Raw genomic sequence first — 19,133 nt, 5'->3', positions numbered from 1 at the left:
CGATTCCTGATCAGGGAACTAAGATTCCACATGCCTCAAGGTGTAGCCCACCTCCCCTCCCAAAATAGTGTTTGCTGTTGCTCAGTCGCTAAGTCATATCTGACTCTTTGTAACCCCATGGACTGCAGCATGCCAGCTTCCTCTTCCCTCCACTATCTCTCGAAGTTTGCTCAAATTCATGTTCATTGAGTAGGTGATGCTATCTAACCACCTCATCCTCTGCCACCCCCTTCTCCTTCTGCTTTCAATCTAAATATTGTAATATCTGTACAATTAAATAATCAGGAGTTAGGCATCTACATAATGAAATTCAACACAACCATTGCAAAGAATGGTGTGGCTGAAAATTTAATGACATTGGAGGCTCTATATGCTGTATTGCATGAAAAAACCTGGTCACAAGATAATACATACCATAGGATCCCAATTTTAAAAATATGCATGTAAGTGTTTAAGATATTTTTTAAAAATGAAAAACATTCCAAGTGTTAACAGCCAATTATCACAGAATGTTGGAGATAAATATGTAGTTTTTATTTTTATTTTTCTATGTGATCTTTATTTCTATAATAAATACCCATTAATTCTGAGGGGAAAAGCATAATAAAAAGCTTAGATGCTGAGCCATTGAACTGATCCCTAAAAATTTGCCATTTTCAGCAGAAAGATGCAGAGTTTCAGGCTGAAATAAAGTTTCACAGCATAATTAATGACATTCAAATAATGACAACAATATAGATCCTTCCCTGGGATAAAGAACTTCTTTAAGGCAAATGTCCACATTTCCTTGGAGTTAAATGTTAATCTGATAGAACCCAGCCCCCTGGAGAGGAGATGGATTTTAACTTATGTGAAATTTTTATGAACTCATCAGTGGGTTGGAGCAAAGAGCAGGACCAGAATAGAGTCACAAAGAGGTCTACGAAGACAAAGCATTTCTTATTAATTCCCTACTGTTTTGTTAAAAAGATATGAACTTGAATGAAGCTCTTACCTACCTGGGGTCTGCAAAACACCACCTACAAGCCTAAGTCACGTCCCAAGGTGGGAAGCAGGACTGGAAGCAGCAAGTCTGCAAGAAAGGAGAATTTGCCAAATCCTTTACCACAGACAGGCTGGGAAAGCCATGCTTGGCATCTCTTGCCATAGGTCACCTTCTGCAGGGAAAAGAGAAGAAATTCAAAAGCTGGAATGGTTTTCACTGAAATAAAAATTATCAAGTTGGCTTGATGGGGTCTTAGAGAGCCCAGACATCACCACCGTAAATGATTAAATACGATATGTGTAATCCTCAGTGTCTCATGAACAGTCCAGAGCTCTAGTTTTCTACCAGTGTGGATCAATCAGCTCACAGTGCCCAATTTCCCTGATTGAACCCAGGGAAAGGAACCTGAAGGGCTCCGCTGTGGTAAAGCAGGGAGGCGGCAGTTAATGAAGAGGCCAGAGTATCTGATGACATTCATTTCTAGAATTACGACCGCTGCACTTCGATGCAGGGCAATCAGATTCTTCCATTTATCTTTCTTTCCTTCCTTCTCCTTTGCAGTACTTACTGAGCACCTACTATCTTGATTGATAGCGGCTGTGGGATCAGAGAGGAAAATAGCAGGCACAGATGAGGAGCAGGTCAGAAAGTCCTCCCAGAGGAAAGACCATTTCAGTGTCTTTTGTTTTTTTTTAAAAATTGAGGTGAAATTAACACAGCATAGAATGTATCATTTATTTTATAATAAAAATTTTAAGTAAAAATTTAAAATTAATTTTTATTGGAGTATAGTTGCTTTATAATGGTGTGCTGCTTTCTACTGTACAGAAAATGGATCAGCCATACATATACTAAAAATAATCATTTTAAAGTGTACAATTCAGGGACTTCCCTGGTGGTCCAGTAGTTAAGATGGGACCTTCCAGTGCAAGGGGTGCAGTTTTGATCCCTGATCTAGGAACTAAGATCCCACATGCCTCGGGGGCCAAAAAACCCAAATACAAGCAACATTGTAACAAATTCAATAAAGACTTTAAAAAATGGTCCATATTTAAAAAAAGTATGGCTAAGCCCCTTTGCAGTCCACCTGAAACTATCACAACATTGTTAATCAGCTATATTCCAATATAAAATAAAAACTCTTTAAAAAAGAGAAAAAGGAGAAAAAATAATAGAGCACAGTTCAGTGGCTTTTAAAACATTCCCATCATTGTGCAATTGTCCCCATATGTCATTTCCATTCTGTCGCCCCAAAAGGAATCGCCATACCCAATAAGCAGTTACTTCCCATACATAGAGTTTTTTTTTTCCTCTCCAGAAAGCTTATTCATTAGTTTTCAAAGAAGATTCAACCACACAGTGGATGGAAAAACCTCTAAGATTTTCTAAGCACTCAAGATTAAACAGTGCTCAAACTATTAAAAGTGAAATATAGTTAAAAAATAGGAAATAAAAAATAACAAATTCAGTACAGAGAATAAAGTTAAAAAATAGTAAGTAAAAAATCACGAATTTGGTACAGAGAAGAAAACCCTTCAAAAAATTATAACAGTTTGTTATCAAAACAACAACTCTTAAATTCCAGCAATTATCATGGCTTTAAAACTGGAGTTTAGGAAACAATCACCTCTTTACAATCAAACACATCCAGAAAAGTTCTACAGTTCTTCTCATGTGACCAGCTGATCAGTACAAGAGGATACAGTGTACATGAACGTTTCCAATTCTTTCAGTTCTAAGTGAAGTAAATTATAACAAGAATTGCTACATGTGAAAGAACTCTCCATCAGCAGAGGACTGCAGAACGTGGGCCTTGGAACCAATTCAGCTTTTACAACTGGTAAAGGACAGTTTTGATTCGACCTCCCAAAGCTTTGTTTGCAAGGCTTTCAAAACATCTTCCATCTGCTTTAGAGATTTTTCTATTTCAACTCTACTCTCAAGATTAAAAAGCTCTTTGTCTTCTGACACAATTTGCTTTTCAGACGGCCCTAAAACATAACTTTCACTAGCTTCAACACTGAGGCAGAACAAGTCCCTCTTGTAGTCTAGATCCCTGGGTGTACACCTGTACAGGTAGCCGAGGTTGAGCGAACATCCTGTGCAGTGCAAAGTCTCCAGGATGCAACCATTTTCATTTTTACGTTTGGATAGTATCTGTTCCTCATTCACAGAAACATTACAGGTAACACAGAGAAGCAAGATGGAATTGGTGTCTTCCTGGCTCGCCACCCAGCTCAGCGAGTCTCCCAGCGGCCGTCGGCAGCGCGAGCACAGAAACACCAGCGGCCTGTCCTCCTCCGCCGGCTCCGCAGCCTGCTCGCGCTGCGTCCTCTCGGAGCAGGCCACCGACGCGTCTCCACTCACGGGGCTCCACATGCTCGCCCACTTCTGCAGCAGCTGCTGGCGGCTCGAGTCTTCCGAGAGCCGCTTGCCTAACAGCGAGGAGTCGCCCCACTTGCCCTTGTGGCCACATGTACGGCTAGTAGAGGAGCATCCTTCACCACTATCCGCGGACCAAGCGCCCGCCATTAGCTACCCATACATAGAGTTTAAAAACAAGAAGCAAGCATTTCACAGGCAGGCTTGGAAAGGAGGCCATTCCAAAAGAGGAAATTCACAAAACCCTTGGGACATCAGGTCACTTGGGATGGTGCAAATGTGTGTGTTGCAGAGGTGAAGAAGTGATGGGATGAGGCAGGAAGGAAAGGCAGGAGGGGAGGGGAAGATCACGATGCCACCTGGGTCTGTTAAGCAGCTCGAGTCAGTCAAGGGTGGTAAAGAGGAATCAGTGGTGCTGGGACACAGTTGAGTAATCTTCAAGTCTGGGAAGATACTGTCAACTTTAAGATGAATGCAGTTTGAGCTAGGGTTTCTCAACCTTGGCACCACTGACATTTTGGAGCCTGATGACTCTTTGCTCTCCTTTGCACTGTAAATTTTTTTCACAGCATCTCTGGCTTCTACCCATTACCAGAAGCATCCACCCTACCCCACCCCAGTCCTGTTATGACAACCAAAGATGTCTCCAGAAGTTGCCAAATATTCCCTGGGGGAGAGGCATATCATTTCCTCACTTAACATATCCTGGGGATCATTCAATATCAGTACATAGCAAGTTACCTTTCTTTTTTAACAGCTGCATAGTATTCCATGATAGAGATTTGCATAATTTATTTACCCATCCTCCTTCTGATGGATATTTAGGTTACTTATCATCTTTCTTTTACAGTCAGTGCTGCTATCAACATCTTTATATAGGTGATGTGAAGGTGAAAGTCACTCAATCATGTCTGACTTTGTGACTCATGGACTGTAGCCTGCTGGGCTTCTCTTTCATGGGATTTTCCAGGCAAGAATACTGGAGTGGGTAGCCATTCCTTTCTCCAAGGGATCTTCCTAACCCAGGGATCGAACCCAGGTCTCCAGCATTGCAGGCAGATTCTTTACTGTCTGAGCAGCCCACATTTTTCTTGAAAACATTCTGAGCAATTTTGTCCCACTGTTACTTTGATTTGCTCTCAACCGCTGCATCAAGTTGCTAGAGTCCATTTTGCAGATAAGAAAATTGAACTGAAAGTGGTGTAGTGACTTGCCCTTGGTCTAGGAGCATCACATCCAGTGCCAGAATACAGGATTTCTGACTCCATGCCTTGTTCTTTCCATCACTGCATCCGGTGGCTCTGATGATTCTCGAGAGAGAAGGAAACACTAGTTAGGCAAAGGGCAGCTGATGGCTATCAGGAGGACTCTGATCTCTTGGGCTTGTTTATATGTAAAAGGAGAAGGCTCCCTCACTAAGAGAACAGGATTTTGTATGTGTGATGTGTGTATGCATGCATGCATGTACAAAGCAAAATACTGGGTGTACATTCCACATGTTAATGTGCTATAATACATTGGCAAGGATGGAAGGAAGCTGCCAAATATTCTTGAACAGAATGATGAGAGATTAGAACTTGTTTAGGAAGATAAACTAGGCAGCTATGTGCAGAGCAGGTGGAGAGAGGTTATATGGGAAGCAGAGCACCCTGTCTAGAGGGTGGCTGCTGTGTGTGGTTTGGAAATGGGGTCTCCACAAGGGCCCCAGCTTGTGGGAGAGGACTCAGAACTGACCCCAGGGCAAAAACCCCCAAAATGCTATATTCTCAGACTGTTATCTTCTTTTGGCAGCATGCAGGATCTTATTACCCCAACCAGGGATCAAACCTGTGCCCCCTGCATTGGGAGCATGGAGTCTTAGCTACTGGACCACCAGGGAAGTCTGTGTGTGTTATCCTTAATGAGAACTGTTAAAAAAAAATGTGCCACATTTACTAAGAGAGAACTTGTCACTTTGCAGGAAATAATTACGTTTAAACCGTATTTTCTTGGCGCTGAGTTAAAAGGAGCTTCCAACCATAGTTGCCTGCTCTCCCTCAAGCTGTTTCATCAGTAAAAGACTCACTGGATGTTTGAGAGAATCTAAAAGAAATGTACTAATTAAGAGAAAGTGACTGTTTCCTAAAGAGCTGTATATCTCAAAGGAGGGAAAATGAATAGCATAGATCAGGATCACAAATTAGTAGGCAATTTTACAAGGATGACGAGAACACTGTTGATCTCTGGGATTCCTCTAAGCAGAAAGTTATGACAGCCTTTCAGCCCCCAATCTTCTTGGCTTTTAAGTGTCTTTGGAGAGTTAGTAATAAAGAGCTTTGCAAGCTCATCAGCTCTGCCAAAGTGGGAAATCTTAGCCGAGTGGAGCAGAAGGTGTCGGGCTGAAGTGTATTCCTTTCTGTTCCAACTCAGTCGGCAAATCTGTCCTTGGAAGGAGGAGGAATACACTTGTTTTTCTCATGGCTCTTGCTTTAGAGAAAATGTCCTGAAAGCAAACACCTTTGGTGAGATTCCCTGACTTTTTTTTAAACTTCTAGGCATCTCTGGTAGCAGAGGAGGCATGATGGGGTAGAACCTCGGATCCTAAGGAACATCCAGGTTAAGTAGGAGCTGGCAACCTGTTAAAGGAAGGCACCTGAAGGGAAAGGCACCACATGGTCTGGGTGGCATTGACCGAGGACCGTCCTGAGGTGCTTCTTCAGGATCAGCCTCAGTTCTCATCCTTGAGGAAGACCTCTGAGGTTCTAAACTAGAAGAAATGGGCAGGAAGTTTGGTTCAAAGACACTTAAAAAAAATTTTTTCCCCCCTACAACTTCAGTGAATTAGTTCTCATAAAGAAATAGTAACTTACAAATGAGAACCCTTTATGAACCACTTGACTAGTAGTTAGCATTCCTTGAAAATGAGCCACTGGGCTTTAAATATTCTAAATGCATTGCCTATAAAATCAGGCAAAATTGGTAGTTCTTCTATAGCTTCTTGACATTGAGTTAAAATATATTTTGCAGAACTATGACAGAATTGCAAAGAGCTCTCAAGATTCAAATCCTTTTTTAACTGTCCACTCTGATTTTGAGCAACTTTTTGAAAAGTTGGAGTGGCCCACCAAGGAAAAACAGTGATACAAGGGATACAGGGGACTGGGGAATCACCAGTGGGGACAGGGTTTCTTCTCAGGGTGATGTGAATGTTCTAAAGTTACACAGTAGTGCTGACTGCACAACTAACATACTAAAATCCATCAGTACATTTCAAAAGAGTGAATTTTGTGATATGTGAATTATATCTCAATTTTACTGTTATTTTTTAAAAAGATGCAGAAATACACGAGTGCCAATGTTTGGAGAGGCAATGGGAAATGAGGAATTCTCAAATTCCTGGGGGTAGAGAACCAATTCCTGATCTATAGGATAAAATGTCATTCTTTAGGGAGGGCAAGGACCTCTTTTTCTTGCTAAATTCTACAATTAGGCATTTTTGTCATACTTCCTGAAGTTTCACTCTGATAAGAGAGATTCTCCTTCACTTCTTGGGCTAAATTATTAGTGGAATATTCCTATGATGTTTTTGAATGATAGTTTGTTAGCTCCAGTCCATATTACTTCACCTTGGGTTTCAGAACGCTGTGAGAAACACTGATTAACACCAAAGATGTCATAATCACTCTCCTAAACTGCCTCAATGGTACTGTTCCAATACAAAGAACCACAGACACACTATTCAGATTTCTAATTTATTATTAAATTACATAACAAAGCTTCTTCTATACAGTCAGAAAATGCACATTTAGATGAGAACAAAAATGAAGTACAAATACAATAAACCTGGTTCCAAGAAGCCATTTTAAAAGCAAAAAATTAAAAAGTGCATTTGGAATAGATTTTTAAAAATCTGTATTGGCATTTTTTTCATGAGGAAACATCTTCCATCATGGTAAAGTGTGATTGGAATTGATTTCTCTTCCTCTCTAAGAGCTAAAAGGACAGGAATAGATGCAAATACTTTGATACCAAAGTGACACTTTGCAGTAGACACAAAGAAAATAAGATGCCTCAGGACATGGCTCAGCTGTCTCAGCTTCTTATCCAGTAACATCCTCAGAGTCACTGGTTCCTCATTTTCTTTTGCCCTATAAAACTTATGGGTATGCAGGTTCATAAAGGAGTAAGATTAGTTTATAAAGATCATGATGAAAAGCTGTATCTTTTTGGAGACCAGGCTAAACAACTCCTATCCCCAAAGAAGAATGGAACAGAATCATTTAAATTCCCAGTAGAATCCATTTCCTCTTTACATTTGCCACAAAATTCAGTGTAACACTAGACATGGCCATTCACCCTCAATAGCTTCATATTGCAAGTTAGAAAATGCAGTCGGTTTCCAAGAAATCATATCTGGCTAGTGATCAAACATGAGGTATTAGAAAACCAAAAAGGCTAGTCCAGTTCTTTAAAGTCCTTTTCATCAGGTTGAGATCATTAACAATGAAACAGAAAAATTCATGGTGGGAATGCAAGTCCAAGGTGCCTCAGTTCCACAGAGGCCAAAAGTCATTGCATCAAAAGGCTCAATAAGTACATTTTTCTATTCCACATCCAACAGGAAAGAACTAAAGTCAGTATTATTTGGTTCCAGGTACCAAAAGGGCTCTCATGCTGACTTCTCTCTCTCATTACCCATCTCCACTCTCAGGGTCATACTCCCATGGCTGATATGAGTACTGGGCAGGATGTAAAAAGACATTCTCTAGAAAATTTTGGCAAGCAGGAGAAAGGAAGAATGGAGAAGAAAAGCCCTTTTCTAACATTAGAAAAATTTGGGTGAGCAATACTGCCTGTTACAGGGACTCCCTCAGAATCGTTAATAGTGTATCTGGGCTTGAACTTGAGAAATAGATTCATTAACCATTTTTAAACTAAAGTTACTGGCACACAGTAAAGCAAACTCTCAGAGAACTATACCTTTTGAAATCTCCTGCCCTTTTTGTTACCATGATTTCGCATTTCAAGTGAAATGGGAAGTTCTGAGTGATTTAAGATCCCTAAAAGACATGGGTTATGTAAGACATGACTGAGAGAGAATAACTTCCTGTAACGGGCAACATTTGGGACAAGGAATAGAAAACTCCTTGCACCTGGCTCCAATAAGCAACTTACTGTTGGCCCCTGAGCCTAGTAACTGGTTTGTAACGACAGCAAAAGGTTGAGAAAAGTAAGCTGTTTAAAAAAAAGAAAAAAAAAGGCTAAATGGCACGAAACTGAAGAGAGTTCAAATCAGCCACCATGGGACCCAAAGGGAGCCTCTGCTTGTTGATGGCACACGTCTGCCCCTCCTCCAAGGCTTCCTTCCACAAAGGAAGGGACCGAAGAGGAGAAGCGAGCCCTACGTTCTGTCCTGGGTCACCTCACTATGGGTTACACCACTGTGAGGTTAGTCAGACCTGTCTGACACCAACATCTACACCACACTTTTTCAACTTCCTTAGAAGAACTTGTTTATTTTCATAAAGAAAATAATCAACATAATTCTATTACTTCATTTAAGCATGACCCTAATGGAAAGGCTTATCAGCTATCAAAAGCGTTTGCTTAGCTGCAGCAAGCTAGATTAGCACGGGTCCTAGTTTTACTCACATGCCACCATCAGCTTTCATGAACACACCAAATAATCAGACCAGTAAAAAACACTGGTAGTATAATTAAATAAATAACTTTATTTATGATACTTCAGATTTTATAAATGCTGACTATATAGCAACCAAAGTCCCACAAATTCTAGCTGAGGCACAACCACCGATAAAGACCCTTTGAAAAATCAAAGATAAATAAAGAGTCAGGGGAGAGAAGTTTTGTTCTCCCAGGAGACAATTTAATAAAAGAACTTAATTCTCTGATCTTTCAAGGTTCACAGTGGGAAAACTTAAATTTTCTTTTAAGGGCATCCCCAATCAACTGATTGATCAATCAATCCATATTTAGAAAAATAAACCCCATTAAGTTAAAAAAAATATATCAATTGCTCTTCATACCCAGAACATAATGAAACTCTAATGCCAGAATGAAAAACCTCTCAGTTACTGTCCCCAACCAGAGGTTAGTCTACTGATCAGCCTATAATCAAGTTCATCTGAATGTCACCATCAACACACTGTGATGGAGTGAAGAACTACATGCTAATATCCTTTTTTTTTTTTTTTCTTTTTGAGGCAGGTAGAGGGCTAATATCCTTTTATTTCCTGTGGCATGGTCTCAAGCCAATACTATAAACACCACAGTACATTCCAGAGGTGAAGAGGAGCCTTCTTTCTTGGTAAGAACAGCAGATGTTGGAAGTCTTCGACCTGTTTGTGGTAGTTCAGTTAGAAAAGTCGTAACATTTACAGAAACCAGGAAATGGTTAAACTTGAAAACAATTCTGGTGGATGGTTTAAGATTTTGTCACTGTCCAGGGTGGTAACAGAAGATAGATTCTGATAGTGCAGACAGAAACAGATTTTGGTATTTTCTCCTTCAGCAGTAAAGCCCCTCATTCTCTGAATGTTTGGGAAAGCCTAACAGATTTGGAATGAATAGGTTCTCACAGAGCACAGAATTCCTGGTACATAAGACAGGGGTTCTTAAACTTTTGCTCCTACATGTGGAACATTTACAAATGGAATCATCTGGATGGTGGCCCCTCACTGTCTTTTTACATGTGGCTTGTTGAAGAGATCACAAGGAAAATCAAGCATTTTCCTCACTTAGTTGTCAGTGTTAATCATGACACGAGGAGGACAAGTTAGGGGCATTGACTGGCTTTTTGTCTTGATAAAACTGGAATTTTGTTTTCTTGTAGTAATAGATATTACTCAATAGAAGAAATTAACAAAAAGTAAAAAACAATGACTGACCAAAAAAAAGCCTGTCATTCTTGATGGTTTTTCCAGGAATACAGTTAACCCGAGTGTGGGCATGATTAAAAAACAAGATAAAGTCTTTTTTGCAGTGTTTGTCTTCTGTTTCAGATAACCTCAACTGTGTTGAAGATGGCCTGTGAAAATCTCAACGATTCTTTGAAAATTGCCATTTTCCTTGAACACCAAAAAAGTTGGGGACAGAGTAGAAATTTATAGCACAGATTATCAAGAAATGACTTGGGATTTCTCATCATGAGTGTAAAATAAAAGGAAAAAGTTATTTTTATTCACAACTCCATCTGGTGGCTGAAAGGAAAGCAGTCTTTGGATATAGAGAAACCTGGCTTTTTGAAGGGTCCAGCCTCATGACCTGGCTTGTCATCAGCCTTCAACACTATCATTGAAGCATGGAAATTCTGTTTCTGATGGGTTTACTTACCTCTTGAGGAGACAAAACATCTTTTTTTTTAGAAACTAAAAACAGAGGGAAATGTGTGTTAGAAAAGATAGCACAGAAAACCTGTGACTTCCGCTCAACCTGACCATGTCAGAGTCCATCACTATCAGTCTTGAATGAATCCTGCCGGTCAGGCTAATTAGCAGGTCAGTCAACTTCTCCTTGCTATTTTTTCTTCTTCTGGATCAGGGTGTGAAAGTGGTGGCTGTCAAGAGTCCCTGGAGATGTCCCATCAATGGAATGCATACAGCAGCAACAGGATGGTACAGACGCCAATAACACCACCCAGGATGAGGGAGTCTTGCCGCTTCCTAAGGTTGATTTGCTGGATGAGGCTGTTCACAGCAGGAAAACGATCTTTGGGAAATCTTTATTAAGGTCATATGTAGAAGAAGCCTCTTTAATGAAAAGTCACAGGAATCACAAAAAACAGACCAGTCGAGCCCAGAAAGACAAATGATGAGAAGAAGCAGAGGGGAAGAAACTCACAATGAGGGAGCTGTGGCACATACCAATGCCTTACGCTCAAAGGCCCAGGCAAATCTGAGTCCCTTGGTGCACTGCAGGACACGAGTAAGAATAACAAAAAGGAAAACCCTGAGAGAGAGGAGGAGACAGCAGTGATGACTGCTGCCATGTACTGAGGGATTACCGTCTGGGTAGGAGCCAGTGTGGTCAGGAACGAAGGAACCCTGCAGGGCAGGGAGGCAGAGGTACAGCCAGCTACCACCACCACCACCCTGCATTTCCTTCTCTTCCTCTCTCTCTCTCTCTTAAATCCCTTTCCTGAGGAGACAGGGAAGTTCTTCCAGAAGGGTTTTGAGGAGTACATGATCTCCCCACAGGGTGATAAGCCCCCCTGGATTCAGACAATTGGTGGGAACAAACTCTAAGGGTCTATATAATCAAACACTGGTTAATTACTTAAAAATTTTAAATTCACTTAGCAGGAGTAGGCAGGAATAGGGTCAGAAGGTGGGTTAAACTGCTCTGACTGCCCTTTGTGGGGAAACAGGAAACTTTTAGTTTCAGGAGTTTTACAGTAGTCACAACTGTATTTTATTTGGTATTGTAAGGTATCTTCCTATCTTACTTGGTAGTATGTTGTAATCAAAGCACATGCCTGTGCATCCTATGCTGTTTTGCATTTCCAGCAGTGGTTTCTGACTACAAAAACTTACATGGTGTCAGGTATGAATCTCATATAAAGCAGATGCTTAATCTTTTCTGGCTTGGTACAAGGGTCAACACTGCCCTTAGAAGAAATAAGGAAACTTTTGACAATAGGAAGGAAACCCTGTCTGTAGTGAACACATTTCTACCTAGTTTATCTTTTAGGGGAATCTCACTGCTCCTTCTCTAATAATCTAATTCAGTTCATGTAACTGGGTTGGGCTGATGCTGTCCTCTGCCATCAGGTGTACATACCCACTCAGGGTTGGCAAGAGGGAAGAGTCCCTCCCCTTGGCCAGTGGCTGGGTTAGGCAGTGACTCAAGTGAGGGCAACCACAGTCCTCTTTGGACATGTGCCAGAGTTGTTAGAAATTCCATAATTTTTGATCTGGCAGGAGGTGACCCTGTTAGCCATCTCTTATCAGCACGAGGAGAAAATGTACCTGAGAATAAGGCCATCACGTAAGTAAACAGAAATGAGAGATGGAGGAGGGGAACAGAAAGCAGAAAGGCAGATTCTTGATAATAAAATCTGAGCCTCTGCATCCCAGCCATCCATTAAGCCAAATTTTACCCCTGAATTTTACAGACATATGAACAATTCCCTCCTTTTCCTCGTTAGGTCAGTGTAAATTAGGTTTCTATTATTATCTTTCTATAGAGTTCTAACTAATTAAACCCATTTTATTTGATTTTTTTAAAACATATTTTTGGAAATGATTCTAATTTATGGTACTGATAAAAGGAGATAATGTATATCAGAGTACTCTACTAACTGCAAAGCCCTATATAAAACAGAAATGATTTTAGATGTATGGTTTTATACTTAGGGTGACAAAGCAAGAACAAAATTCACCAAAAACTGGAAAATATCAATACACTTCATGATATTCTTTTCCTTAGGCAAATAAGGGATCAAACTAAAAGTGACCTCAAATTATCTAGGATCAGAAGATACTCAACTTTTGAAATTATAGGTCCTTTCCCTATTAAGTAATCGGGGAAGGAAACTTTTTTCTCTAAAAGGCTTGACTCCTCAAAGGAAACGGAATGTTTTTGGTCTCAGCAGTTTCCCTGCTGGATTTCTCAGAATATGAGTAGTACTAATTTAAACTGGGAAGCTGAAGACCTAAAAAAGGCAGAGGTCACAACAAACAAGCAGCAAATCTATACTAGAGTTCAGCTTGTGCAAAAAAGAAAATACAGTGATCAGCGCTTACACGTGTGGCTGTCTACTTCCCTCCCTTTCTAAACATATGCCACTGACTTATTCTCCAAAATGAAAAAAAAAGCACAAAATTTATGACCTCTGTGTAAAAACAGCATACACTGTAGAGTTCTAACATGGATTCAAGAGTTTTTAAGACGCAAAATAATTTTGTGAATAATTTGGAAATTATATTTATCATTTTTTTTCTAGATCTACTAGTATGAAACTTCTGGTATGCTATCTTTAAGAAATGGCACTAAACAGTATGAACTTTCACAAAGTAAAAGTGCAGGGCATATTCATAATACAGAATTACAGATGACTTCTACTGTCACTGATGACGGCAATCTGCCCAAGGGAGGGAGACAGTGGTGAAGCACATGGAGATTTTCGCCCCCAAAAACACAGATTTCAAACTGTCATAAAGGATACTGGCCAAAGTGTTCATTTTACTCTGAATTGATTTCAACATTCCTCTCTGTGAAGTCATATTTTCTTTTGTTGCCATAGCAATGCTGCAAGGGAGAAAAAGAGAAGCTCATCAATTGACCTTTAAGACGATCATGCATGGATTCATCGTACTCATAAAAATGAACAGAAAACCAAGGTGAATGACACCAGCTTGAAAAGCACCTGGGAAGGAACATGAAAAAAAAAAATCATTTTCCAAGTCATCTTCCCATTGTTCTTTTTCTGAATGATCACTTTATCCCCAATGCTATCTTCTGATATTTTTTTGGACAAGGCAGTGGACCATTTCCTGTGTCTTGTTTTTTTTTTAAATTCAAAGTAACAAATGAAATAAGACAACTGACAAACCACACATTACAAAAACTTCTTTTTTTTTTTTTTAATTTTTCTTCCCATTTATTTTTATTAGTTGGAGGCTAATTACTTTACAATATTGTAGTGGTTTTTGCCATACATTGACATGAATCAGCCATGGATTTACATGTGTTCCCCATCCCGCTCGCCCCTCTCACCTCCCTCCCCATTCCATCCCTCTGGGTCTTCCCAGTGCACCAGCCCTGAGCACTTGTCTCATGCATCCAACCTGGGCTGGTGATCTGTTTCACCCTTGATAGTATACTTGTTTCAATGCTGTTCTTTCAGAACATCCCACCCTCGCCTTCTCCCACAGAGTCCAAAAGTCTGTTCTGTACATGTGTGTCTCTTTTTCTGTTTTGCATATAGGGTTATCATTACCATCTTTTTAAATTCCATATATATGTGTTAGTATACTGTATTGGTCTTTATCTTTCTGGCTTACTTCACTCTGTATAATGGGCTCCAGTTTCATCCATTGCATTAGAACTGATTCAAATGAATTCTTTTTCATGGCTGAGTAATATTCCATTGTGTATATGTACCATAGCTTCCTTATCCATTCGTCTGCTGATGGGCATCTAGGTTGCTTCCATGTCCTGGCTATTATAAACAGTGCTGTGATGAACACGGGGGTGCACGTGTCTCTTTCAGATCTGGTTTCCTCGGTGTGTATGCCCAGGAGTGGGATTGCTGGGTCATATGGCAGTTCTATTTCCAGCTTTTTAAGGAATCTCCACACTGTTCTCCATAGTGGCAGTACTAGTTTGCATTCCCACCAACAGTGTAAGAGGGTTCCCTTTTCTCCACACCCTCTCCAGCATTTATTGCTTGTAGACTTTTGGAGAGCAGGCATTCTGACTGCTAAAACCACTGACCTCATTGTGGTTTTGATTTGCATTTCTCTGATAATGAGTGATGTTGAGCATCTTTTCATGTGTTTGTTAGCCATCTGTATGTCTTCTTTGGAGAAATGTCTGTTTAGATCTTTGGCCCATTTTTTGATTGGGTCATTTTTTTCTGGAATTGAGCTGCAGGAGTTGCTTGTATATTTGTGAGGTTAATCCTTTGTATGTTGCTTCGTTTGCTATTATTTTCTTCCAATCTGAAGGTTGTCTTTTCACCTTGCTTATAGTTTCCTTTGTTGTGCAAAAGCTTTTAAGTTTCATTAGGTCCCATTTGTTTATTTTTGCTTTTATTTCCAATATTCTGGGAAGTGGGTCATAGAGGACCCTGCTGTGATTTATGCTGCAGAGTGTTTTGCCTATGTTCTCCTCTAGGAGTTTTATAATTTCTGGTCTTACATTTAGATCTTTAATCCATTTTGAGTTTATTTTTGTGTATGGTGTTAGAAAGTGTTCTAGTTTCATTCTTTTGCAAGTAGTTGACCAGTTTTCCCAGCACCACTTGTTGAAGAGGTTGTCTTTTTCCCATTGTATATCCTTACCTCCTTTGTCAAAGATAAGGTGTCCATAGGTATGTGGATTTATCTCTGGGCTTTTTATTTTGTTCCATTGATCTATATTTCTGTCTTTGTGCCAGTACCATACTGTCTTGATGACTGTGGCTTTGTAGTAGAGCCTAAAGTCAGGCAGGTTGATTCCTCCAGTTCCATTCTTCTTTCTCAAGATTGCTTTGGCTATTCGAGGTTTTTTGTATTTCCATACAAATTGTGAAATTACTTGTTCTAGTTCTGTGAAGAATACCATTGGTAGCTTGATAGGGATTGCACTGAATCCATAGATTGCTTTGGGTAGTATACTCATTTTCACAATATTGATTCTTCCAATCCATGAACACAGTATATTTCTCCATCTATTTGTGTCCTCTTTGATTTCTTTCATCAGTGTTCTATAGTTTTCTATGTATAGGTCTTTTGTTTCTTTAGGCAGATATACTAAGTATTTTATTCTTTTTGTTGCAATGGTGAATGGTATTGTTTCCTTAATTTCTTTCTGTTTTCTCATTGTTAGTGTATTGGAATGCAAGGGATTTCTGCGTGTTAATTCTATATCCTGCAACTTTACTATATTCGTTGATTAGCTCTAGTAATTTTCTGGTAGAGTGTTCAGGGTTTTCTATGTAGAGGATCATGTCCTCTGCAAACAGTGAGAGTTTTACTTCTTCTTTTCCCATCTGGATTCCTTTTATTTCTTTTTCTGCTCTGATTGCTGTGGCCAAAACTTCCAAAACTATGTTGAATAGTAGTGGTGAGAGTGGGCACCCTTGTCTTGTTCCTGATTTTAGGGGAAATGCTTTCAATTTTTCACCATTGAGGATAATGTTTGCTGTGGGTTTGTCAAATATAGCTTTTATTATGTTGAGGTATGTTCCTTCTATTCCTGCTTTCTGGAGAGTTTTTATCATAAATGGATGTTGAATTTTGTCAAAGGCTTCTTCTGCATCTATTGAGATAATCATATGGTTTTTATCTTTCAATTTGTTAATGTGGTGTATTACACTGATTGATTTGCGGATATTAAAGAATCCTTGCATTCCTGGGATACAGCCCACTTGGTCATGATGTATGATCTTTTTAATATGTTGTTGGACTCTGTTTGCTAGAATTTTGTTAAGGATTTTTGCATCTGTGTTCATCAGTGATACTGGCCTGTAGTTTTCTTTTTTTGTGGCATCTTTGTCTGGTTTTGGAATTAGGGTGATGGTGGCCTCATAGAATGAGTTTGGAAGTTTACCTTCTTCTGCAATTTTCTGGAAGAGTTTGAGTAGGATAGGTGTTAGCTCTTCTCTAAATTTTTCGTAGAATTCAGCTGTGAAGCCATCTGGTCCTGGGCTTTTGTTTGCTGGAAGATTTCTGATTACAGTTTCAATTTCCGTGCTTGCGATGGGTCTGTTAAGATCTTCTATTTCTTCCTGGTTCAGTTTTGGAAAGTTATACTTTTCTAAGAATTTGTCCATTTCTTCCAAGTTGTCCATTTTATTGGCATAGAGCTGCTGGTAGTAGTCTCTTATGATCCTTTGTATTTCAGTGTTGTCTGTTGTGATCTCTCCATTTTCATTTCTAATTTTATTGATTTGGTTCTTCTCCCTTTGTTTCTTTTTTTTTTTTAATATGGAACGTTTCACGAATTTGCGTGTCATCCTTGCGCAGGGGCCATGCTAATCTTCTCTGTATCGTTCCAATTTTAGTATATGTGCTGCCGAAGCGAGCACTCCCTTTGTTTCTTAATGAGTCTTGCTAACAGTTTACCAATTTTGTTTATTTTTTCAAAAAACCAGCTTTTAGCTTTGTTGACTTTTGCTATGGTCTCTTTTCTTTTGCATTTATTTCTGCCCTAATTTTTAAGATTTCTTTCCCTCTACTAACCCTGAGGTTCTTCATTTCTTCCTTCTCTAGTTGCTTTAGGTGTAGAGTTAGGTTATTTATTTGACTTTTTTCTTGTTTCTTGAGGTAAGCCTGTAACGCTATGAACCTTCCCCTTAGCACTGCTTTTACAGTGTCCCATAGGTTTTGGGTTGTTGGGTTTTCATTTTCATTCATTTCTATGCATATTTTGATTTCTTTTTTGATTTCTTCTATGATTTGTTGGTTATTCAGAAGCGTGTTATTTAGCCTCCATATGTTTGAATTTTTAATAGTTTTTTTCCTGTAATTGAGATCTAATCTTACTGCATTGTGGTCAGAAAAGATGACTGGAATGATTTCAATTTTTTTGAATTTACCAAGGCTAGATTTATGGCCCAGGATGTGATCTATTCTGGAGAAGGTTCCGTGTGCACTTGAGAAAAAGGTGAAATTGATTGTTTTGGGGTGAAATGTCCTATAGATATCAATTAGGTCTAGCTGGTCCATTGTGTCACTTAAAGTTTGTGTTTCCTTGTTAATTTTGTTTAGTTGATCTATCCATAGGTGTGAGTGGGGTATTAAAGTTTCCCACTATTACTGTGTTACTGTTAATTTCCCCTTTCATACTCATTAGCATTTACCTTACATACTGCGGTGCTCCTATGTTGGGTGCATATATATTTATAATTGTTATATCTTCTTGGATTGATCCTTTGATCATTATGTAGTGTCCTTCTTTGTCTCTTTTCACAGCCTTTATTTGAAAGTCTATTTTATCTGATATGAGTATTGCGACTCCTGCTCTCTTTTGGTCTCCGTTTGCGTGAAATATTTTTTTCCAGCCCTTCACTTTCAGTCTGTATATGTCCCTTGTTTTGAGGTGGGTCTCTTGTAGACAGCATATATAGGGGTCTTGTTTTTGTATCCATTCAGCCAGTCTTTGTCTTTTGGTTGGGGCATTCAACCCATTTACATTTAAGGTAATTATTGATAGGTACGGTCCCGTTGCCATTACAAAAGCTTCTTAAAATGGTTTTAAAAGGGGCCAGCTACCAAAATATCCTTAATCAGGAAAAACTTTGAGAGGAAGTAGGGAATTACAATTATAAAAATAGAACCAAATGTGTAACATATCACAAAATATTTATATGCAACCAGCCCTTAATTTATGAAAAGATTACATTCCAAAATTCTATTTGAGAACCAACTAGACAGCATATTAAAAAGCAGAGATACCACTTTGCCAACAAAGGTCCATACAGTCAAAGCTATGGTTTTCCAGTAGCCATGTACGGATTTGAGAGATGGACCATAAAGAAGGCTAAGTGCCAGAGAACTGATGTTTTCGAAATGTGCTCTTGGAGAAGACTCTTAAAAGTCTCTTGGACTGCAAGGACATCAAACCAGTTAATCCTAAAGGAAATCAACCCTGAATATTAATTGGAAGGACAAATGAAACTCCAATACTTTGTCCACCTGATGTGAGATGCCAACTCACTGGAAAAGACCCCAATGCTGGGAAAGATTGAAGGTAAAAGGAGAAGAGGGTGACAGAGGATGAGACGGTTGGATGGCACCACTGATGCAATGGACATCAATTTGGGCAAACTCCAGGAGATAGTGAGGGACAGGGAGGCCTGGCATGCTGCAGTCCATGGGGTCATGAAGAGCCAGACACAACTTAGCAACTGAACAACAACAGGAACTACACTTCAAAAAAATATAAATTGAAAGATAAAAGGAGCCAGGAAAAATGCATGTTGTTGTTCCACCATTCAGTAACTGGCTACAGTAGGGAAGCTCCCTAGACCATCACATATTTCCACCACCCAATTCTTTTCCTTGGTCAAGAACAGGAACCCCACTTGCAGTGTCTATAACTAGTATTCTACAAGCAACCC

General features: G+C 39.5%; 2 protein-coding genes and 1 non-coding gene across 4 annotated transcripts in view; all 3 read right to left on the bottom strand.

Moving 5' to 3' along the window:
* Positions 1–1,533: 1,533 nt before the first annotated feature.
* LOC139039033 (protein Mis18-alpha-like) lies at positions 1,534–8,959 on the bottom strand. Its single transcript, XM_070478807.1, has one exon. The coding sequence runs from the start codon at positions 3,515–3,517 to the stop codon at positions 2,810–2,812; it is 708 nt and encodes a 235-aa protein (XP_070334908.1). The 5' UTR covers positions 3,518–8,959; the 3' UTR covers positions 1,534–2,809.
* Positions 8,960–10,513: 1,554 nt separating this feature from the next.
* Positions 10,514–19,133, bottom strand: part of GOSR1 (golgi SNAP receptor complex member 1) — a 41,130-nt gene continuing 32,510 nt past the window's right edge. For both annotated transcript variants that reach the window (XM_020886820.2, XM_020886819.2), the window contains exons 8-9: positions 13,533–13,615; positions 10,514–11,074 (exon numbers count right to left, since the gene is read on the bottom strand). In XM_020886820.2, coding sequence (XP_020742479.2) covers positions 10,950–11,074; positions 13,533–13,615 — 208 coding nt within the window. In that variant the 3' untranslated portion in view covers positions 10,514–10,949. The remainder of the gene's footprint in view (positions 11,075–13,532; positions 13,616–19,133) is intronic.
* Positions 16,993–17,099, bottom strand: LOC139039231 (U6 spliceosomal RNA). The gene has a single exon (XR_011492554.1). It is a non-coding gene; the product is annotated as a U6 spliceosomal RNA (small nuclear RNA).

Source organism: Odocoileus virginianus, chromosome 17 (assembly GCF_023699985.2).
Source record: "Odocoileus virginianus isolate 20LAN1187 ecotype Illinois chromosome 17, Ovbor_1.2, whole genome shotgun sequence".
In the NCBI taxonomy this organism is placed as follows: Eukaryota; Metazoa; Chordata; class Mammalia; order Artiodactyla; family Cervidae; genus Odocoileus; species Odocoileus virginianus.
The sequence above is the reverse complement of the archived record's forward strand: the minus strand, read 5'-3'. Positions and strand labels throughout refer to the sequence as shown.